Below are 25,047 nucleotides of genomic sequence, written 5' to 3'. Positions count from 1 at the left end.
AAATTTCCTGGCAGGGGGAATATTTGCGTCATAATCGTCTTCAAACACCTCATAAATTGTGTTCTTGGTTGCTAGTTCCCCTCTTAAGATATTTCACACTATGTCAACTTTATCTGACGAGTTTTGGTTTTGCCTTAAGAGTAGCGTGAGGTAGGTAGGGTGTTATAGGTGAAATAAGTTGGGGTGTCTAATAAGGTGAAATAAGTTGGGGTGTCTAATAAGGTGAAATGAGCTAGGGTGTCTAATCTTCAGGTACTCCTCATTTTTTTTATCGTAACCTCGTAATAAGCTGCCGGGAACATAAACAAACAGATTATTATGTATAACTTAATGTAGCGTGAAAAACAGATGTGGTCAAAATAATCCTAAATAAAATTACCACACACACACACACACATACACACACATACACATACACACACACACACATACACATACACACACACACATACATACACACACACACACATACACACATACATACACACACACACACACACACACACACACACATACACACACACACACACACACACACACACACACACACACACACACATACACACACACACACACATACACACACACACACACACACACACACACATACACACACACATACACACACACACACACACACACACACACACACACACACATACACACACACACACACACACACACACACACACACACACACACACACACACACACACACACACACACACACACACACACACACACACACACACACACACACACACACACACACACACACACACATACACACACACATACACACACACACACACACAACGAAACATAACATCAAATTTTAGTCCGATATTTTTATTGCAAATGACGTCACCAATACCCAGAAAAATCAGGTATATATTTTTTGTCATATTTCCCATAAATCTTTTGTTATCACGCCTTAACCCCTCCTCCCCCTATCCTCTTCTCTCTCCTATCCACCCCATTTATTTTCTTTCTTTCCACTTTTTTATCTTCCGTCCTTCCTCATCTCTTCTATCCTTAAACTCATCCTCTCTCTCTCTCCCTTTCCTTTATCCTTCCTTCCATCAACTCATCCCTTTCTCCCTCTGTTTTATCCTTCCTTCCTGTCTTTCTTCCTTCCTTCCTTCCTTCTTTCCTTCAACCCACCCTCCCTACCTCCCTCTCCCTTCCATTAATCCATTCTCTCCTTTCTTCTATCCTTCGACCCTGCCTCCCCCCTTTCCCCCACCCCCATTTATCTCCTCTTCCTTCCTCCTTCCCCCTTCTTCTTCCCCCTCTCTTCATAACTGGCCGTGACACAAAGAGCCTCAACAATCATTTACGGGTCTCAGCCTGCCCGTAGGTACACCATCTGCCCACGCTATAACAACTGATTGTTTTTACGGGAGAGAAAAAGAAAAAAACGTTTCTCCAGAAAAGTTGTAAGATTTCGAGAGAGTTTGGAAAATATGTGAAAATCAGTGCTAAAAAAAAAAAAATTATTAACACGATTTTTTTATATAATTTTTTCTTCATATTTATAGAAAATTTATATCACCTGAAAATTAACTCCACCCCACCACATAAGCTTATTTTAAAAGATGATTAAATACCCTATTATAGAGATGAATTGTAAATAAATGATGTAAATATAACCGTAAATTGGCTTAATAGTCCATACACTGATCGAGGCATTATTAGACAATCCTGTTGTTGATGTTTTAAATGAGGTGACTAATAAATCATACCCAACATTGAATAATAACCGTGTAGTATTTTTCATAACGCGTACATATCATTTACACACACACACACACACACACACACACATCCTATTTACATATTGCTGAAAAGTGTAAATATCACAACACATATTTTGTCTTTTTTCACGCATTTCAGCATCGCTATTTCACACACATATACAGTTCAGGTTATGTGACTTTTATTGTCCAAATTTATCCTCTAATCTGTTTTTGGTTATCAGTCAACTATAGAAGAAAGTTTTTTTTATATATCTGTCTGTTAGAAAACTTTTGTGTGTGTGTGTGTGTGTGTTAACGTAACGTAACCTAGAATCTAAACCTAACCTAACCTAACCTAACCTAACCTAACCTAACCTTTCCTTTCAGGTATAGCATTAAGGTATTTAATCATCAGGTGAAATGAGACAATTTATGGAGGCCTGATGTTCATGTGATCCAATACCTCTCATTCTAACCTTCTCCCCTGTCTACCTTTCACAAATACAATACCATACACCCCTTTCATTTTTCAACCCAATTACATGTTCTATCAAAGCTTTCTAAAAAAAAAAATACACATCCATACATATTGATACACATTCTTCCTCCATGTTCAATCATTCTCAACAAGCTATACTAATCTACTACCCCTTCCACTTTTTCCCCTTCCATCACCAACTACTGCTCCCATGACCCTTCCATCTATTCCATCCATCCATCACCATCAGTCAATACACCATAAATCTTTGAGTGAAGTTTATTCAGGTGTTTCCCTTCCTCCTACTTCTACTACTACTACTACTACTACTTCTTCTTCTTCCCCCTCACTCTTATTCATCATCGTATGTCTCACTCACTCACTGTTTATACATACAATACTCTCTCTCTCTCTCTCTCTCTCTCTCTCTCTCTCTCTCTCTCTCTCTCTCCACTTCCTTAGCGTTTAGTTATCAAGAAAACGTAGTGGGGTAAAACCACCCCAAAGGATATGTGTGTGTGTGTGTGTGTGTGTGTGTGTGTGTGTGTGTGTGTGTGTGTGTGTGTGTGTGTGTGTGTGTGTGTGTGTGTGTGTGTGTGTGTGTGTGTGTGTGTGTGTGTGTGTGGTGTGTGCCGTTGAAGGCTCGAGGAAGAGTAAGGAGAGAACAAAGGGCAGTAAAGTGTGAGAGGAGGAACAGCAGCAAAACACTACAGTATGTGGCGGTGCTGCTGCTGTGTGGTCGAATGTGGTGCAGTGCCTTAGAGTGTTTTGGTGTTAAGTGTGTGTGTGGTGTTTTTATGGTATTGTATGAGTGTTAGGACTAGAATGTTATGTTGTATGAGTGTTGGGACCCCACTAGGGAATGTTATGTTGTATGTAGTGGTAGGACTAGAATGGACCCATATTGTATGGTATTGGGACCCACCAAGAATGTTTATATTGTATGAGTGTTAGGACTAGATGTTACATATTGGACCCATGAAGTGTTAGAGACTTGAATATTTTGGATATTTACTATGTGATATTAGGACTAAGTGTTATGTTGTATGTGTGTTGGGACTGAAATGTTATATTTGTATACAGAGTGTTGAGAGGACTGGGAATGTTATGTTGTGAGTGTTGGGACTAGGAGAATGTTATGTTGTATGTGTGTTGGGACTGGGAGATGTTGTATTTGTATGAGTGTTAGGACTAGAATGTTGTGTTGTATGAGTGTTGGGACTAGGAATGTTGTATGTTGTATGTGTGTTAGGACTGGGATGTTATGTTGTGTGGTGTTGGGACTAGAGATGTTGTATGTTGTAGCTATGAGTGTTAGGACTAGAGATATTTATGTTGTATGAGTGTTGGGACTTGAATGTTATGTTGTATGAGGTGTGAGTGCTAGAATGTTATATTTGACATGAGGTGTTGGGACTAGGAAGAATATTATATTTGTATGTGTGTTGAGACTTAGATATTATATATTTGTATGAGTGTAGTACTAGGAAATGTTATGATGTATGAAGTGTGAGACTAGGAATAGTGTTAGAGACTTGAATGTTATGATTTGTATGAGTGTGAGTACTAGAGATATTTATGTTGTGAGTGTTAGGACTAGGGATGTTACCATGTTGTATGAGTGGTGAAGTGGTTTCACAAGATGTTATATGTTGTATGGGGTGTTGGGGACTAGAATGTTGGTCGGTTGTATGAGTGTTAGGACTAGAATATTTGTGATTTGACATGGTGTGAGTACTAGAATGTTATGTTGACATGAGTGTGAAATTCTTTAGGGATATTTGCATGTTGTATGATGTTAGGACACAGAATGTTATATTGTAGTGTGTGTTGGGACTAAAACAGAATGTTATGTTGTATGAGTATGAAATACTGGGAATGTTATGTTATATGAAGTGTTAGGACATTAGGAAATATTTATATTTGTATGATTGTTAGAAGACTGAAATATTTATAAATATAAGGAAATTATTTAAGACTTGAGAATATTTACATATTGTATGAAGTATGAAATACTAAATGTTATATTTGTATAGTGTAAATACTAGAAATATTTATATTTATTGTATAGTGTTAGGAACTAGGAATATTGCATATTTGTATGAGTGTTGGAGACTAGGAAGATATTTGCATATTTGTATATGATGTTAGAGACTTGGAAATGAGACTGTATGTTGCTGTGTGAGTATTGAGACTAGGGATATTTATATTGTAGTGTGTGTTGAGACTGAATGTTATATTTGCTTATGAAGTGTTAGAGACTTGAATGTTATATTGTGTGTGTTGGGGCCTAGGAGATAATTATGTTGGTGTTAGGACTGGGATATTTATATTTAACATGTGTTAGGACTAGGAATGTTATGTTGTATGAGTGTTAGGACAGTGTAGTCTAGAATGTTATGGATGATGTTAGGACTAGAATGTTATGTGTTGTATGAGTGTGAGGACTAGAATGTTATGTTGAAAGGAGTGTTAGGACTAGAATGTTATGTTGTATGAGTGTGAGTACTAGAATGTTATGTTGTATGGAGTGTTAGGAGTAGAATGTTATGTTGTATGAGTGTGAGGACTAGAATGTTATGTTGTATGAGTGTTAGTACTAGAATGTTATGTTGTATGAGTGTGAGGACTAGAGTGTTGTATGAGTGTTAGGACTAGAATGTTATGTTGTATGAGTGTGAGTACTAGAATGTTATGTTGTATGAGTGTGTAGTACTAGAATGTTATGTTGTAGAGTGAGTAATTAGAATGTTATGTTGTATGAGTGTTAGGACTAGAATGTTATGTTGTATGAGTGTGAGTACTAGAATGTGTTGTATGAGTGTGAGTACTAGAATGTTATGTTGTATGAGTGTGAGTCCTAGAATGTTATGTTGTATGAGTGTGAGTACTAGAATGTTATGTTGTATGAGTGTAGGACTAGAATGTTATGTTGTATGAGTGTTAGGACTAGAATGTTATGTTGTATGAGTGTTAGGACTAGAATGTTATGTTGTATGAGTGTGAGTACTAGAATGTTATGTTGTATGAGTGTGAGGACTAGAATGTTATGTTGTATGAGTGTTAGGACTAGAATGTTATGTTGTATGAGTGTGAGTACTAGAATGTTATGTTGTATGAGTGTTAGGACATGAATGTTATGTTGTATGAGTGTGAGTACTAGAATGTTATGTTGTATGAGTGTGAGTACTAGAATGTTATGTTGTATGGAGTGAGGACTAGAATGTTATGTTGTATGAGTGTGAGGACTAGAATGTTATGTTGTATGAGGTTGAGACTAGAATGTTATGTTGTATGAGTGTTAGGACTTGAATGTTATGTTGTTTGGAGTGTGAGTACTAGAATGTTATGTTGTATGAGTGTGAGTACTAGAATGTTATGTTGTATGAGTGTGGAGTACTAGAATGTTATGTTGTAGTGTTGGACTTAATGTTGTTTGAGTGTGAGTACTAGAATGTTATGTTGTATGAGTGTGAGTACTAGAATGTTATGTGTTGTATGAGTGTGAGTACTAGAATGTTATAGTTGTATGAGTGTGAGTACTAGAATGTTATGTTGTATGAGTGTTAGGACTAGAATGTTATGTTGTATGAGTGTGAGTACTAGAATGTTATGTTGTAAGGAGTGTGAGTACTGAATGTTATGTTGTATGAGTGTGAGTACTAGAATGTTATGTTGTATGAGTGTTAGGACTAGAATGTTATGTTGTATGAGTGTGAGTACTAAATGTGTAAGTGGGTACTAGAATGTTATGTTGTATGAGTGTGAGTACTAGAATGTTATGTTGTATGAGTGTTAGGGACTAGAATGTTATGTTGTATGAGGTGAGTACTAGAAGTTATGTTGTATGAGTGTTAGGACTTGAATGTTATGTTGTATGAGTGTGAGTCCTAGAAGTGTTGTATGAGGTGAGTACTAGAATGTTATGTTGTATGAGTGTGAGTACTAGAATGTTATGTTGTATGAGTGTGAGTACTAGAATGTTATGTTGTATGAGTGTGTAGGACTAGAATGTTATGTTGTATGAGTGTGAGGACTAGAATGTTATGTTGTATGAGTGTGGAGTACTAGAATGTTATGTTTGTGAGTGTTAGGATTGAATGTTATGTTGTTTGAGGTGAGTACTAGAATGTTATGTTGTATGAGTGTTAGGGACTAGAATGTTATGTTGTATGAGTGTTAGGACTAGAATGTTATGTTGTATGAGTGTGAGGACTTGAATGTTATGTTGTTTGAGTGTGAGTACTAGAATGTTATGTTGTATGGGTGTGAGTACTAGAATGTTATGTTGTATGAGTGTGAAGACTAGAATGTTATGTTGTATGAGTGTGAGTCTTAGAATGTTATGTTGTATGAAAGTCCTAGAATGCTATGTTGTATAAATATTAGTCCAAGAATGTTATTGCAAGTAAAAGCTGAGATTGAGAGATAATTTATCACATAAGAAAATTAGAAGAGGGGGGGGGGGGGGGGAGAGAGAGAGAGAGAGAGAGAGAGAGAGAGAGAGAGAGAGAGAGAGAGAGAGAGAGATGGAAAACACACAGGCAAGCACAGACAATTCAGTTCAGTAATTAAGTCCTGTGCCAACCTGAAGACAGACCCTCCAAGCAAACACACAGAAAACGAGTGTGAAAGAAAGAGAGAGAGAGAGAGAGAGAGAGTCGCATGCAATATACTAAGACTTTTGTATACCAGTAGTCTCTTTGCCCTCAAGACACAGTGAACGTGACGGGTACGTGAGAGAGAGAGAGAGAGAGAGAGAGAGAGAGAGAGAGAGAGAGAGAGAGAGAGAGAGAGAGAGAGAGAGAGAGAACTTCAAGATGTAGGAAGATGATGGGAGAGGGAGATTAGATAGATAGATAGATAGATAGATAGATAGATAGATAGATAGATAGATAGATGAATGAAGAAAAAGATAAACTCCACCGAATCTAATAATCGTGATCCATTGTTGAGATGTGTAAACAGTGTCTCTCTTTTGTGACGTTCAATGAAGACCTCCTCCTCTCTCCCTCTCTCCCCCTCTCTCTCTCTCCATCTCTAACTCTCTCCCAAGGTCTCTCTCTCACTTTATTTCGTTCTAACTCTCTTTATCTCTCTCTAACTCACTTCATCTCTCCCTAACTCACTTCATCTTTCCCTAACTCACGTCATATCTCTCAAATTCTCTCTCTCACTTCATCTCTCTCTCTAACTCTCTCTTCACTGGAGCCTCGACAACCCTCACTGGCCAGGAGGTAAAATGGAGTATGTGTCCTCAATATTCCTGCTGGGGGAGTAAACAACCTCCTGACGGGGACGAGAATAGTGAAGCCATCCACCCAGACAGCTCCTGAAGAGATGTGTGTGTGTGTTTGTGTGTGTGTGTGTGTGTGTGTGTGTGTGTTGGAGAGGGAGGGAGGGAGGGATGGGGGTGATGGTGAGGGTAAAGAGATGATGAAGGAAGGAGAGGAGGAAGGAGATAGGGAAATGTGAAGGGTGGGTGAGAGAGAGAGAGAGAGAGAGAGAGAGAGAGAGAGAGAGAGAGAGGAGAGAGAGAGAGAGAGAGAGAGAGAGAGAGAGAGAGAAACTGACCCCACAATCAAGAGAGTTACGTCTATCTACACATAACACTACACATACCTGTATAAACATTCATACATAAACAATGATATACATACATTCATACAACAGCTATAGAGTCATACCCAGTCTTATATTATAGTAAAGTGTTACGAGTATTTTTCAGAGGAATGAGAAGAGGGGATGAGGCGTGAAGTTCCGGGGTGAGGTGGGGTGCCGGGTGTGGGGGTGAGGTGCGGGTGGGGTGGGGTGCAGTGCCAGGTGGGGTGCAGTGCCAGGTGGGGTGGGGTGCAGTGCCAGGTGGGGTGGAGGTGGGTGAGTGCCAGGTGAGGTGCGCAGGTGGGGTGGTGCAGTGCCAGGTGGGGTGGAGGTGGGGTGCAGTGCCAGGTGAGGTGCAGGCCAGGTGGGGTGGGGTGAGTGCCAGGTGGGGTGGGGTGAGGTGCCAGGTGAGGTGGGGTGGAGTGCCAGGTGGGGTGGGTGCAGTTCCAGGTGGGGTGGAGGTGGGGTGCAGTGCCGGGTGGGGTGGGGTGCAGCGCCAGGTGGGATGGGGTGCAGGTGCGGGTGGGGGGAGGAGTGCCAGGGTGGGGTGGAGGTGGGGTGCAGTGCCGGGTGGGGTGGGGAGGAGTGCCAGGGTGGGTGGAGGTGGGGTGCAGTGCCGGGTGGGGTGGGGAGGAGGAGTGCCAGGGTGGGGTGGAGGTGGGGTGCCAGGTAACATCAACATAGGGTCGTCATAAAGGGTCGGCCGCTCATATAAATAATGCAGGTACCATTATTGGCTTAGTTGCTCCCTCCTGCACTCTGCTCTCCCTCTGTGGCACTCTCTCCTCTGGCACTCCCTCCCTCTCTGGCCTCCCTCCCTCTGTGGCACTCTCTCCTCTGTGGCACTCTCTCCCTCTGTGGCACTCTCTCCTCTCCTGGCACTCTCTCCTGGCTCTCTCCCTCTGTGGCACTCCCTCCTCTGTGGCCTCCCTCCCTCTGTGGCCTCTCTCCTCTGTGGCACTCCCTACCTCTGTGGCACTCCCTCCCTCCTGTGGCCTCCCTACCTCGTGGCACTCCCTCCCTCTGTGGCACTCCTACCTCTGTGGACTCCCCTCCTCTGTGGCACTCTCTCCCTCTGTGGCACTCCCTCCCTCTGGCACTCCTCCCTCTGTGGCACTCCCTCCTCTGTGGCACTCCCTCCTCTGTGGCACTCTCTCCCTCTGTGGCACTCCCTCCCTCTGTGGCACTCCATGTATGTAACACTCCCATCCCTTGTCAATCTCCTTCCCTCCCTCCTTCCTTTCCTTCCTTCTCCTTTCTTCTCAACGTTCCTCTTTATTTCCATTCCATCTATTGACCTTGTTTCCTTTCCGCTCAGTTTATCCCATCTCTTCCCTTTCACACCCTTTCTCTTGTCTCTCGTCACTTTCTTTCCTCTTCTCCATTCCAATTCTCATTTCTCTTCACTTTCTTCTTTTCTCCTGCCATTAGACTCTCTCTCTCTCTCTCTCTCTCTCTCTGACCGATTTACGTAGTGAGGGTAAAGGAGAAATAGAGGGAATAAGATGATGGTGATGAAGTAAGAGAGAGAGAGAGAGAGAGAGAGAGAGAGAGAGAGAGAAGAGAGAGAGAGAGAAGTAAGGTACTTCTCTTCTGCTTAACTACAGTTATGTCCTAAAAGCTTTTTTCTATCTGTTTTCCAATCTTTGTTCTCCTGTTCTACCCTGTTGTCTAATTTTTTTTCGTTCTCAATTTTTGTTCTCTTGTTCTACCCTGTTCTCTAACTTTCTTCTCCTGTTACAAGACGAGAGAGAGAGAGAGAGAGAGAGAGAGAGAGAGAGAGAGAGAGAGAGAGAGAGAGAGAGATCAAAACAAAAGTCATTTCATAACTCTTCACTCACCAAATTTTACGATCGACAGGAGTCAAAAGTTACGATAGTGTGAACTTTTAATTTGTCTTTGGAGTCGTGTGATGTCGGAACCCACCTCTTCTTCTCCTTCTTCTTCTTCTTCTTCTTATTATTATTACGTGTCTTCTTCCGTTTAATAAATATTCTATCTTCTTTTAATTACTGCGATATTTATTTTTTATTTTCTTACGGTTCTTCGTCTGTTTTTAATTTGAATTCACGTTTTCTTTGACATTATTTTCACCGCGTTTTCTTTGATCATATTTTCATTTTTTTTTGTGGTGATGATCTTTTCTTTTCTTCCTTCTGTTCTCTTTCTCCCTCTCTTCCTACTGTTCCTCCTTCTCTTCTTTTTTCCCCACTTCCTCGTCCTCTTCCTCCTTTTCTTCCCCTCTCTTCTCCCTCTTCCTCGTAGCTACTGCCCCTCTTCCTACTCCTCCTCCCCTTCCTCCCTATCCTTCTCTTCCTCTTCTTCCTACTGTCCCTCTTCCTCCTCCTCCCCCTCCTCTTCTTCTCTTTCCTCTTCCTCCTGTTGTTGTGATGGAGTAACGGACACGATCTGAGCGTTCCCAGTACCTGAGTTGGGAATAAACCAAAGTTTCTTCTCATCATTAACAACTTGAACTCTGGGAAACGGATGTACACACACACACACACACCTGCCACGCCACCTTCACTAGTACGAGTCCTCCGTCAGGTATTTCATTAGCCCCTAACACCTGCCGCGACACCTTCATGAGTACTTCAGGTATTGCAGCAACATATTTTGGATCACCTGAGGATTAGGCCCCCTAGCTTTTTCACCTGATGATTAAACTCCCTGATGCTATATCTGAGAGGGCTAGGTTAGGTCAGGTTAGGTTAAGTCAGGTTAGGTTAGGTTAGGTTATCGTAAAAATCGTTAATCAGGTAAACTAAGCTAAGTTGCTTAATCTTCAGGTGATCACACTATTTACTGTTTTTTTCTTCGGTAATTGTATTTTTCACGTGTTTCTTAACTTTCTGTTCGCCGGTACACAACACGGACCAAGTCAATTACGCGACACTGATTTAATTTATTTTGTGGATTAAATTTTTTTCTTCTCTTTCCTCTTTTCTATTTTTTTCACTAGACAGTGTAGGTATAAAACAATGTACCTAGACAGCGCAGGTATACTCGTACAGTGTACCTAAACTGCAGGTATACAAAACCATATACAGTACCTAGACAGCACAGGTATACAAACAATGTACCTAGACGGTGCAGGTATACAAACAATAATAAACAGTTAGGCAATCCGACCAAGGATAGCTAACAACGGTAATTTCCACAAGGTCGCTGTAAACAGATTCACACTGTAAATATCCAATTACATCAGTCTCGTTATACCAGTAAACGCCGCCATGTTCAGAGTAATATAACATACACGGATATATTAGTCCTCTGTATATTATGTTCCCTGATGGGTTATAACCTATATATATATGCTTATTTTGGTTAGTTATTGGTTAGTATTGTTTGGTGATTGTAGGAGTGTGGGTGATTTAGCTGTTATTGGTGATAATGTGCTATTTAAAAGTGGTTATTTACCCTTGATAGTGAATGAAACTGATTACACAGCTAAACAAATTTATGCTTTGGTCAAAATATTTTTTTCTATATAATACATAAACTGTTATGTAATTTACAGATACGTGTTGTGGTTCCGTAATAGGATATTTTACTGTAGTATTTAGTAATGTTATAAGCACCGTATATTACATGTGTGGTGAAGATAATATTTTTCGGGGTGACTACGTAAATAAAATCACCCACGTCACGCTTTGTTGGATAGGTTACAGTGAGTTAGGTTAAGTCGAAAATTAAAACACTGAGGTCAACTTAGGGTTTGAAAGCGTCCCTCATCTTGACAAAAAATAAACAAACCATCCTCACTTAACACTTACATACATAATTCCTTAACACACTTAAATGTGATAAAGTGACCAAAACTCACTCTTACATTCTTCACATTCTCTCCCACGCAATCTTGTCTCACCATGACAAGCTACGAGAGGCATCACCTGACACACACACTTCTTCAAACACCTTCTTCCTGGTTACTGCTGGCGTTTAAAAGTCTCTGATAATATTCTCCTCCTTGTCTTTTATTAAACATTGCAATAATACTTCTCTCGAGTCTTTTATTAAACAATGATAATACTGTATTCCTCTTGAAGTCTTTACCGTCTACAAAGCTGCAACCTATAGATAACACTAAAACACTTCTCCACGTCACCATGCCGTCCGGGTTATGGTGAACCATCGTCAACAACTTCCTTATGTCGCCAAATTCTCTAACGTGTTCCGCTGCCTGGTGCCCAATTATTACCACCGTTGTCCGGGTACCACTAGCAAGGCGTTGGGGGGGGGGGGGTGTTCTTTGATGACGTCATGGTCAAGTCACTGTATGAGGCCAATTAATACATTTCGAACATCGTGAATGTAAAGAATGAATAAAATATATTTCACCAAAGAACAACGTTTGAATGGTGACTTAAAATAAAGATCTATTTAATATTGACATAGAAACAGATAAGTTGAGTTCTTTAACTACAATGTTTTTGATCGAAGCTTTCACTAATAATTATAATAGCGTTGATGTTTCTCTTCGCTAACTTGTGTAATACTTTAGGTTAATTTAACTTTTTATCGTACAAATATTCTCCATTTTAGTAATATAATATCAATACAAATTTTATCCTGGTAATATAGCCCTTGGTGTTGGCCATCATATACTGGTAGGAACTATAACCCGCCAAGATATCGAGGAATAAAGCCGTTTTCCTTGGACGTTGGCGAGAAATGACACAGTTTCGCCCCACAACTCCGATGCTTTCGAATTCCACGCGAGTTCGATGTAAACACCGATTCAAGACGACGACTCGAAAGTGAATGAATCTCAAAGTCCCAATCGTCATTTTCAAGGGGGTAATGTTCAAGTCGAGGATCACAGTTTCAAAAAAAATGTCAACGAATAATAAAAAAATCAGCTGGCTCTGTATCCCCCCCCCCCCCTCCTGTAATATCGAACTGTACAATCAAACACTGGATCTCTGCGCCTTAACCTCACGTACTTACCTCTGGACTAAAGGAAAAAACAAATCATTCCAACACCAAAAAAACGATCGGTTTGGATTTTATTTTTTATTTTCTTGAGGGTAAACTAAAAAAAAATAAAAAATAAACTTTCCGGTCCACGAAATACAATCCTGACTGTTCTACTCCCGCATCTGTTTTATGTTTTCTTTAATCCTTATTTACTGTAGAAAAAGGAGCATCACATTTGTTTTTTTGGCGGGAACATAAAACCAAAACAGATATTCTAGCTCGAGAGGTAAACCGCCACACGAGGAGGCCCTTCTATCCCCTCCGCACTTTTCCGGGAACTCAAGTGCACCGTAAAAAACACAGCGTCCGATCTGGCGGGCTTTTGCGGATAGCTGAAAGCAAATGGATTGTGTGTGTGTGGCAGTGTACTATAGCCTCGACCTCCGTGCCCCTCACTATAAATCTCACTTAACCGTAAAAAAAAAAAACCCACCTTTGTTGTACTTTTTCGGTGTAGGTAAATGTAGCCAATGAGGAGTAGTGGCAGTGTGACCCGGGTATATTCTAGGACTGCTGACTCTCCATCACGCACAATGCCACAGGAGTTAATTGCAACATTCGTCCACTAAATGGATACAGATGGGTATTTATGTCGACGCGATGACGCAGCTTGTCAGCCCCAGTAGGGTGGGAGGAGGGCAGGGATGAGGGAGGGTGGGGGAGGGTGGGGAGGTAGGGAGGGTAGGGAGGGAGGGAGGTGAGGGAGGGTGGAGTGGGGAGGAGGGGGTGGGTAGGGGAGGGATGGGTAGGGGAGGGTAGGGGAGGGGACGGAGGGGCAAGGGGAGGGAAGGGAAGGGCAAGGCAAGGCAAGGCAGGGCAGGGGAGGATGGAAACTCCTCTAGTATACGTCCTTATACCAAATTTAAGGTGAAGGGGAAGAGGGTTTTCAGTGAGTCGTATCCTGACCAGTAAATATAAAGTTGAAAGGAAGGAAAGATATTCTTGAATTTATTCCCCGCCCCGCAAACCATAACTACTGAGATAAGACGTTTCATATACTCCTCATCCTGGAATACAAATCATCAAGTCGTGTTATATAAACTCCCTGTAGTGTATATATTATCCTGAAGTGTCTGGTATATAGTGAAGTAGTATCTTATGCTTCACGTCGTCTCGCCCAAAAATCCTTGAAAGTGAAGGACAGGAAGAGAGTTTCCTTTGACTTATATCAAGCCAGAAATCCTCACGACGAAGGTAAGAACGTGACAACTTTTATTTTTTTATTTTTTTTCTTCTGGGTTTTTGTGTGGCGTCAGTGTTTGTGTTCTGAGTTGAAGGTTGGAAGAGGAAACTTTATCTTGGTGAAACAACAAACTTGGTGAGGAAAATGAGACGCTATCTTGGAATTACCTGAAGATTAAACAATACCATCCAGTTTATTTGTTATCATGATTAAACACTGAAAAACTTCACATGAATAAATTAGGTTAGGTTAGGTTAGGCTAGGTTAGGTTAGGTTAGGTTAGGTCAAATTAGATTAGGTTAAGTTTGGGAAATTAGATTAAGTTAGGTTACGTTAAATTAAGTTAAGTTAGGTTACGTTAAATTAGGTTAAGTTAGGTTAAATTACGTTAGGTTAAATTAGTTTAGCGTCAAGGGGTTTGTTTAATCATCAGAGGAAATAAAATGGGGTGCCTTAACTTTCAGGTCATCTCTTTCCTTTAATTATCATCAAGTTTATAGTACCGGGTTTCTTTCATTCTCTGTTGCCTCCTGTTAACTTTGTAGTGGTGGTGTGGGGGAGAGTAGTGTGGGGAGAGTAGCGGTGGTGGTGGTGTGGGGGAGAGTAGTGTGGGGAGAGTAGCGGTGGTGGTGTGGGGGAGAGTAGCGATGGTGGTGGAGAGTGTGTGGGAGAAAGTGGTGTGGGGTAAAGCGGTGGTAGTGTGGGGAGAGCAGTGGTGGTGTGGGGAAAATGTGGTGGTAGTGTGGGGAAGTAGCAGTGGTGGTGTGGGGAGGAGTGTGGTGTGGGAGAGTGGCGGTGGTGGTGGAAGGTGGCTTGGTGTGGGGTAGTGGTGTGTGGGGTGGTGGGGGTAGTGGTGTGGGGGTGGGGGGTAGTAGTGTGGGGGTACACCATTCTCTAAAGTAGGTCGTCTTCTATAAGCCCTGAGGCGATGTGAGGGAGGTGGAGGGAGGGCGGATTCCTCTGTCTTGTGTTTATTTGGTAGAACTTAATGTTAGAGATGAGGAGAACAACTTCCTGGGAGTATATCGTGGGGGAGAGAGAGAAGGAGGTAATAGAGGTGGGGGCAGGTAGGTGAGGGGGGTTGCCAGGTAGGTGAGAGGATCCTATAAATCTAATTACGTATTACACTCACAAAATATAAGGTATACTTATCATAACCATCATTATTATAGTCATCATCATTATCAACATTACTAGTACCATCCTTATATCCTTAGCATCATCATTAACATCATCATTATTATCATTATTAAATTTAACAACAATCACAATATCTTCTTCGTACGTATAAATGCCCTAATATAAGCATAAGCTCCTAAACATAAGTATAAACATCAGAACATAAGTATAAATGACTGAACTGAAGTAAAAAAACGTCAGAACATAAGCATAAACGCCTCAACATAAGTATAAATTCCAGAACTTAAGTTATAAACGCCTGAACATAAGTTATAAACGTCATAATATAAGTATGACGATTATTAACGTTTGTATCTACGCCTGAATATCCAAATACTTGTACATAATAACCAAGCCAACGTACTAGAGGTGACGAATGTAAATAAGAGAACTGTATACACGTGAGGTGTGTCGCAGTGATGAGAACACAGAGTTGATTATTATTCTTGTATCTGAAATTGGCAATCTAGAGTTTTTATATCCGGCACCTGTGTATTTTTGACAACAGGTATCCAATTAGTAACAAATTCTCGTGCCCCTCCCTCCCTCCCTCCCTCCCTCCTAATCCTCTTCCTTTTCTTTTTATGCTCCCTCCTCCCCCCCTCCTTATTATTCCTCTTATTCTTATGATATTCCTCTTCCTCTCTTTCTTTATGTTCCCCTCCACCCCTCTTAGTCTTCTGATCTTCCTCCTCATCTTTCATTTTATTTCTCCTCCTCTTGAACATAGAACAATAACAGACGCCAAAGAACAAAGGTGAACGTGACTCTCTAGATACAGGTGAACGTGACTCTCTAAATACAGGTGAACGTGACTCTCTAAATACAGGTGAACGTGACTCTCTAGATACAGGTGAACGTGACTCTCTAAATACAGGTGAACGTGACTCTCTAAATACAGGTGAACGTGACTCTCTAAATACAGGTGAACGTACCATGCTAATAATTATTACAAACAAAGGAAGAAAGTTGCTTTTTATCACCGTCGCAAAAAACAACCAACTTTCTGTCATTTGTCGCTGTATCGCCAGAGTACAGCATTGTTACAGTAAAACCAACAGTTGCTTTGTCAGTGTGCAGCAGTGACGCAGCAAAACCAACAGCTGCATCACCGAGTTCAGTGAGACATGTAGTAGAGGTAATTTAACATAATGCAACAACCACTCACTACATCCCTGAGTGTACTGAACTGTTAGTGTGAAACTTACGTAACCTAACCTAAACTTACCTAAATTACTCTATCTTCACCTTACCAAAACTTAAGGTAACCTATCCTAAACGCACCTATTCTAACTTAACGTAACGTAACCTAACCTAATTTAACGTAACCTCTCCTAAACTTACCTATTCTAATGTAAACTAACCTAACCCCCATAAAAATAGTAACTAAATAAACAAAAAATAAATAAATCAGGGGTCGATGTTTGGGTCTACTTATTAGTATCCAAAATTATTAAAAACAAAAACAAAAGCGAAACAACACTTTTACCAACAACAACAAAAACCACAACAAGACTCAAACACGTACGCAAGGAAACAATTAAAAACAATAACATTTAATCACATCCACTGTCTTAGGAAATAATGAATGTGTATTTTTCCCATATAAAACAGCCGTAAAAAAACAAACAAAAAACTCCCAAAAAATTAGATCACCTGAAGATTAGTCCACCTCACAGCTTCTTTCACCTGATGATTAACGCGCACTAACACTACCTGAGGGGGTAAGGTAAGGTAAGGTAAGGTAAGGTAAGGTAAGGAAAGGTAAGGTAAGGTAAGGTGGGATTGATCATCAGGGCGGAAGTGACAAAGCCCAGAGTCACTCCAGGGCTGTTGGGGACTAATTGCCTCCCGCCCTAACAATCCACCGAATGGCTGATGTAATTGCCAGTTTCCTACCTCGCATGGCATGGCACCGCATTTTCTCACTGTGAGGGTCGAAGGGGTGGGTGGTGAGGTGAGGGGAAGGTGAGGGTAGGGGGGTGGGTGGTGAGGAGTAGAGGCAGTGAGTGAGGGAAGGGGAGTGGAGTGAGGAGGAAGGGATGGAAAGGTGAGGGGTAGGAAATTTAGGGAAAGGAGTAAGGGAAGGGGGAAAGGATGGGAATGGGCCATTATAGAGACTGGAAGATGGAGAGATGGGGAGATAAGGAATATGTATACGAGAAAATGTAACAGTGGAACAGTAGTGGAAAGGAAAGAATACGGATAAAGTGATTGGAAAAGAAGAAAAAAAACCGAAGCGTAATTGAAAGGATTGGCATGGGGGAGAGATTGTGGAGGTGTGTGTGTGGGAGGTGGGGAGGTTAAGGATTAATAGGGTGGCTAAGGGGAGAGATGGGGCGGAAATGGGAAGAGATGGGGCGGAAATAGATGGGAAGGATGGGGTGTGAGGAAGGGAACATGGCTGGATACCTTTATAATGATCAGGAACAACACAATACTCCATATACCGACTCCCCCACCCCACCCCCCACACCCTCACCCACACACACTCACCCACACACACTCTTCTCCTCTGTTTTGACCTTTAAAACACGGGTAAAGTCCTCCAGTCTTATGAGTTACGAAGAATTAATCCCTCCTATGTTATGAGTTACAACAACACCAAAACTCCTGTGTTGTGAGTGACGGTACACTCAACCCGTCTAGTGTGAGTTGTGCCTGCATCAGTATTGTGCTTTGTGTTATTCATTTCATTGAAAGTCCAGTTAATGGAAGGATTAAATATTAAAGGGAGTGTATACTTGTTTTCTTGGGGGGGCTGTGTGTGTGTGTGTGTGTGTGTGTGTGTGTGTGTGTGTGTGTGTGTGTGTGTGTGTGTGTGTGTATGTGTTGCGTGTGTGTGTGTGTGTGTGTGTGTGTGTGTGTGTGTAATATTTATACCTATATACTTATTATCTCTCAAAAATAAAAATATATAAAATCCCCCAAAACAACAACAACAACAAAAAATCAATTAAATCCATGGCGAGAGCAGGTTACAGCAGCAGATTACCTGTACAACACAACTCATTAGCACATCTGACAACACACACCTGTATATACAAACATTCACCAAACCAACTCATCTACACCAATCACACCTCAGATATATGCAGGGAATGTCAAACTAATTTATTTATGACACGGCAGAAATACATTTGGTGTTCGTGTAAGTAGAAATGATTTAGTAAAAGCTGTTTCATCCTCTGTGTAATGGTATTTAATTCTCAAGTCTGACGTAACAAAGTATCTAAAGGTTGAGAATGAAGGTAAAACAACTAATTGGTTTTTTGAGCTAAAGAACTGGACACACATTAAATTATACAATGTCCTTACTACACAGAACATCTATCTACATATAGCTGTTACACACACACACACACACACACACACACACACACACACACACACACACACACACACACACACACACACACACAGGGGGTTTGTAATGTGAAGACAGTGCGTGGAAGTTCTGGGGATAATGGCGACGAACACCAAGAAGAATTGGGTAAAAAGAATCTAAAAAAAAAAAAACCCCGACAGTCTAGGTAACGTATAGTGTAAAGTAACAGCTTTTAACTCTGGCTAATAACCTTCTATATCTGCTATGAGTGGAGGAGGAAACGATGGTAATCTTCTATGATGACCGAACAATAGATGGCTCGAGTCAGCAGGTGTCAACGGGTAATCTGGCGTTAACAGTACCGTTCTGACGATGGCTATCAGCTACAAAACCAAGGAAAATAATGACGGTAAAAGTTGGTATTATTGTCCAACTGTTGTGTTTTAATCGGTCAATTCGATACTCTCTTCCATCTGTGCGTCGGTCGGTCTTGTAATCAGTATCATCCAGGGAGACTACTACTACTACTACTACTGCTACTACTACTACTACTACTACTACTACTACTACTACTACTACTACCGTTCGTTGTTGAGAGATTTTGGTCATACACCCCACTGACGCACCGTGCACCATCATAACAAAATATATCCATTACTTCAGCTGATGATTACAAAGACTCTTCCCAATTTCACACACACACACACACACACACACACACACACACACACACACACACACTCTCAAGGTATAAAATGACCACAATTCTCCCCATTTTCTGTTCCTCTCTCTCTTCACGTGGTAAGTGTTGCCAATTCAACAGCTGCTCCTCTTACCGCAATATTACCAGATCACGTGTTACCTTGGCCCCAGCGAGTACCCACAGTGAGTTGTATTTTACAGTTCACAGATCAAAGGTAAGTATTGTGTGTGTGTGTGTGTGTGTGTGTGTGTGTGTGTGTGTGTGTGGCCAATGTCAGGTAATGTCATTCAAAAATTGTAATATCTTTTCCTATCTCGTGGGATCCAGTTAAGGACTTGTAATAATGACCACTACAACATCTCGGTTCATAGACCATTATTGTACTCAAACATACTAGCTATATATCCCTTAACAACACCACTACTTTACAATGGATCAATGGCATATGGAAAACTCCCGTAAAACATCATTATTACCCAACAAATTTGATCCCCTAAAAAAAAAAGTGTAAAATAAAAAAATAAAAATAAAATAATCAACAATAATTAGTTTACTTCGGGGAAAAAATAGCCACCGGGCCATGACAGCGCTAAACCACACGGTGTCAATATCGTACGAGTGATGATTGGTTGGTGTGGATGTGGCCTGACCTGACCTGTCCTAACCTAACCTAACCTAACTTAACCTAACCTTTAAATAATAAAAAAATATATGAAATAAAACATGTCAGCAGTGTGTGTTGTTGTCCCGGATGTTGTGAGTGGGGGGGAGGGGGATGGGTGAGTACGAGGAAACGAGGGTAAACAAGAGAGGGAGGAGAGGGAGAAAAGAGGAGAGAGAGAGAGAGGAGTGAAAAAGGTAGAAAGAGTGGGTGGAAGTGGTCAGGAAAACAAGGGACTCTGATGGGTGGTGGTGGGCAGAAAATGAATGAAGATGGGTGGAGAGAGAGAGAGGTGGGCTATGGTTGGTAAGGAAAAAAATTATGAAGTGTATATTGAGATTGTGTTAAGAGAGTGTGGTTAAGGGTGTGTTGAAGAGTGTAGTTAAGGGTGTGTTAAGAGAGTGTGGTTAGGGTGTGTTAAGAGTGTATGGTTAAGGTGTGTGTTAAGAGAGTGTAGTTGGGTGTGTGTTAGAGAGAGAGTGTGGTTAAAGAATTGTGTTAAGAAAAGTGTGTTAAGGGGTGTGTTAGGAAATTAGTTAAGGTGTGTTAAGAGAGTGTGGATTTGGGTGTGTAGAGTGTGGTTAAAGAATTATTATTTAAGAGAATTGGTTAAGGAAGTAGAGAAGCAGCTTTTTACTAATGTACGTGCTCAGATTACCACCCCCACTACCAACACTCACCACTACCAACACACTCATCACTACCACACCCATCACCACACTCTCTCTTCTGTGTGGGTGTAACTTGGCGGGTGTGTTCCTCTCCCAGCCTTAGTACAACTGGAGGAAAGTGTGGGATTACTTTGATTACAAACCCTTATCTGAGTAGTTATGTTCGGAACACCACCTGAAGATTAGGCACTCTAACGTAACCTAACCTAACTTTCACAGGTAGGGTTAGGTTACGTTAGGTTAGGTTAGGTTACGTTAGGTTAGGTTATGTTACGTTAGGTTTGGTTAGGTTAGGTTACGTTAGGTTTGGTTAGGTTAGGTTACGTTAGGTTTGGTTAGGTTACGTTAGGTTTGGTTTGGTTAGGTTAGGTTACGTTAGGTTTGGTTAGGTTAGGTTAGATTTTACACAAGGTAGTTTAATCACCTGGTGTAATAAGCTTGGGTGTCTAATCTTCAGGTGATCCGTTGTGATTAATTCACCCAGACATCAAGACTAGGATAAGTTACCCAACAAAAATAAACTCTACTAACTTATGCTTCACTTCCTCCCATCAAGACTTTGTGGGCAGCTGACTCAGACCCTTCCTGTTCCACCTCTCACAACTTGGCCAGTTTATACACCAAACATAAAAGGATTACCTGAATATTAAATGCACCTAAGATTAAACTAATCTAATCTAACATTAATCTAATTTAACTTAACCTTAATCTAATCTAACTTAACCTTAACCTAACCTAACACTAATCTAATCTCACACTAATCTAATTTAAAACTAATCTAATGTAACACTAACCTAATCCAACCTAACATAATCTAACCTCACATAACCTAACCTATCCTCTTCCTTCCTTCCCCTCTCTTCCTTCACCCCCTTTCCCCTCTTACTCATCTTCCTGCTCCTCTCCCCTTCCCCTCTCTTCCTCCTCCTCCTCCTCCTCCTTGGGTTTTTATTGAACTTCCTTCAACTTTTTCTTCTTCTCCACAGACTTCCCGGATAAAGTTATGGCGAAAATTAATTAACCTTAATTCCTGTTTTACCTGTGTACATGTGGGTTACTACTGAGGCGCCCTCCCCCGCCCGTCACTCACACTGTTACTTATTCACTCCGTCACCCATTCTGTTACTCATGTACCCGTCATTTAATCTGTTGCTCATTTACTCCGTCACTCATTCTGTTACTCATTCACCCTATCACTCACTCCATTAATCATTCACCCCGTCACTCACTCTGTTACTAATGTACGTAACACAGACATACTCTAATGCACGTAATCTAATGCACGCAACACACACAATGCACGTAATCTAATGCACGTAACACACACAATACACGTAATCTAATGCACGTAACACACAGACGTACTCTAATGCACGTAACACAAACACGTACTCTAATGCACGTAGCACACAGGCGTACTCTAATGCACGTAACACAAACACGTACTCTAATGCACGTAACACACAGACGTACTCTAATGTACGTAACACACACACTACTCTAATGTACGTCAATGATGATTTAATGGTCATTCTTCGTCTCAGGAATGTTCGGCTGTAAACATGAACCGACTCAATCATTCAGTAGACTGTAATGTTCTCATGCACTCTGAACATAATCTAACTTAACCTAATCTAGTCTAACCTAACCTAACCTAACCTAGCCTAACCGAACCGAACCTAACCTAACCTAACCTAGCCTAACCGAACTTAACTTAACCAAACTTAACCTAATATATCCTAACGTAACCTATCCTAACTTAACCTAACCTAACCGAACTTAAACCTAACTAAATCGACCATAACCTAACCTAACCACACTAGCGTTATACTCATAGAAGACGCTGAGAAGAGACGATAATGTAGATGTTTCTTCACCTGGCCATTCTCCCCCGACAGGTGAGTAAGCGTGTGAGAGGCAGCACCAACAGGGAAGAGTGAACGTGCAAGTCTGACTGACATATTGAGTAAAGCCAAGAACTTGCATCATTATACTTCACAACAGGACTGAATGGGAACCGGGGAAAGCAGGGGTTGGTAACTTGTTTAGTGTGTGTGTGTGTGTGTGTGTGTGTGTGTGTGTGTGTGTGTGTGTGTGTGTCTTAGGGTCAAGTGAATCTTAATAATATCAAAACGGATTAAAACTCTCCCTCTCAAAAAAAAAAAAAAACACAATAAAACGAATAATATTTACATAAAAACACAAACATGTACTGTACCTTGTTTGCAGCGACAGGTTGTAAAGGTAAAGTCCCCCTCTTGTTAAATTACTTTAGTTAACCACACACATCATATTAATCTGTAATATATATTTTCTCCCATCTACTGAAGGTACACATACACGGACACACACGGACACACACGGACATACACGAATACACACGTTGTATAGTCCACGCTGACACCCGTGATTCAACGCACCTCACACGGTAGCAGATAGGAACCGACTGACACATACGACCTACAAACACTATGGGTAATGCCTCCCCTCCTGCCTCCCCCTCCTCCCACAAACACACTCATCCTCCCTCCTCACACACTCTCATCCCTCCTCCCCCCCCACACACTTTCATTACTCCCCTCTCTCTCTCACATTCTCATCCAACTTTCCCTTATAAACTCTCACCACACCTCCCCTTCCACATCAACTCTCCCTACTCTCACTCCCTCTCTCACTCCCTCTCACCTCTCTTACACCTCCCTCTCACCTCTCTTACACCTCCCTCTCACCTCTCTTACACCTCCCTCTCACCACCCTCTCACCTCCCTCTCATGACCACAAAACTCTCTACAGATGTCATCACTCCGGTCACCTCCAGCCGGCAGTGACGTGTGTACTTACGAAACATCTTTACCAGGGCAACCTACTTGTATCACAGTCTCTTACAAGTGCACTTTTTTCCACTTATATTCTACTTACTGTATATTTCTACTTATAAAACATTCTCCTATGATTGAACTTATATTCTACTTGTATTTCTACTTATAAAAAAAAAAAAAATTACTTTTCCACTTAATATTCCAGAGTAAAGACTTCATATTATTCTTTACTTATAAAATAATCTACTACAAGGTGACTTATATTCTGAAATAACTTAATTATAACTTTCTATTTATAAAATAATCCCGTACAAGAGCACTCAACTTTCTTCATTGTCTTAAGTAACCGGATTCACTAACACGCACTACTTTTACTCAATATTTACTAGGAAATACCCCCCATTACCCCCATTAATCACCCCCACCCGCCCCCACCCCAGCGTGTTACACCATGGCTAAGTTAAGAGCACAGGACAAATACTCACCGGACAAAATTTTATCCTGACTTAACCTGGCCGAAATTAAATTAAACTAACCTAATATTATCTTAATCTAACCTAACTTAACCTACTCAAATATTATCTTAGCCTAACCTAACCTAACCTAACCTAAATACTGCAACACAACTAATCCGATGAACTTTTGCGCAGGTGAGTTTTTGTCCGTCCACTTGGGCTCAAAGTTACCTGGTGCGTCGGAACACAGGAAGTGAACCTCGTGCACTGGCTGGCTGGCTGACTCACACACACCTCCGTTACTCGCCCTCACCTTCCTCACCTACTCACTCCTACACCACGTTAGACTAAGTGAAGAGAACGTTGCCTTACCTTACGAGACATAAATAAAATTATCTTATTCTTGTCTGGATTACCTGAAAATTAGATACCCCCTCTCTGGTTTATTTCACATTAAGATTAAACATCCTAAAGTAAGCACTAATCTAACCTAATCTAATCCCCCAGGTAAGGTAAAGGTGATTAATTAACAGGTGAGATAAGACGGAGGGCTAATCTTCAGGTGTTCCGCGTCTTGTTATTACTGCTTATTTATTATTATTATTATTTTTATTATTATTATTATTATTATTATTATTATTATTATTATTATTATTATTATTATACATGAAGAAATCTTTTTACACAGAACATTAAATTTGCTTTCTTTGTTTTATTGTTACTTAAACTTTCCCGAAGTATGTTTTTTTTTAAACACAAGACAACACACACACACACACACACACACACACACACACACACACACACACACAAAGTTAAACATAGAAAAAAAACTGAATAAAAAACACACAATAAGAAAAATACTGGACAAATAAATAGTACAATAGTTAATAACGGTACAGGTGTGTGTGTGTGTGTGTGTGTGTGTGTGTGTGTGTGTGTGTGTGTGTTACCTTAGTGCCGGTGTCTCCATCTCTCCACTACACCTGTCTCACCTCGTGTGGTAATACCTGCAATGAGAAATAATGGTCTAATTATTACGTCAATAGATACCTGGGGAGTTAAAACAGGTGAAGTCATACGATCACATAGGAGTATAGAAATTACCTTACAAATATGCCTGATTATTATTATTATTATTATTATTATTATTATTATTATTATTATTATTATTATTATTATAAGACATATAGCCAATACACCATACTCAAACTATCTAACCAGGAACGAGCTCGTAACAATGGTTTTAA

General features: G+C 40.8%; 1 protein-coding gene across 1 annotated transcript in view; it reads right to left on the bottom strand.

The window, feature by feature from the left end:
- The window catches only part of LOC121874823, a 217,745-nt gene extending 192,960 nt beyond the window's left edge, over positions 1 to 24,785 (bottom strand). Inside the window, exon 1 of the mRNA XM_042379108.1 lies at positions 24,751 to 24,785. Within this exon, the coding sequence (XP_042235042.1) occupies positions 24,751 to 24,770 (20 nt within the window). The 5' untranslated portion in view covers positions 24,771 to 24,785. The remainder of the gene's footprint in view (positions 1 to 24,750) is intronic.
- Positions 24,786 to 25,047: the final 262 nt, after the last annotated feature.

The sequence above is a fragment of the Homarus americanus genome, unplaced genomic scaffold (genome assembly GCF_018991925.1).
Source record: "Homarus americanus isolate GMGI-L3 unplaced genomic scaffold, GMGI_Hamer_2.0 scaffold56009, whole genome shotgun sequence".
NCBI lineage: Eukaryota > Metazoa > Arthropoda > Malacostraca > Decapoda > Nephropidae > Homarus > Homarus americanus.
The sequence above is the reverse complement of the archived record's forward strand: the minus strand, read 5'-3'. Positions and strand labels throughout refer to the sequence as shown.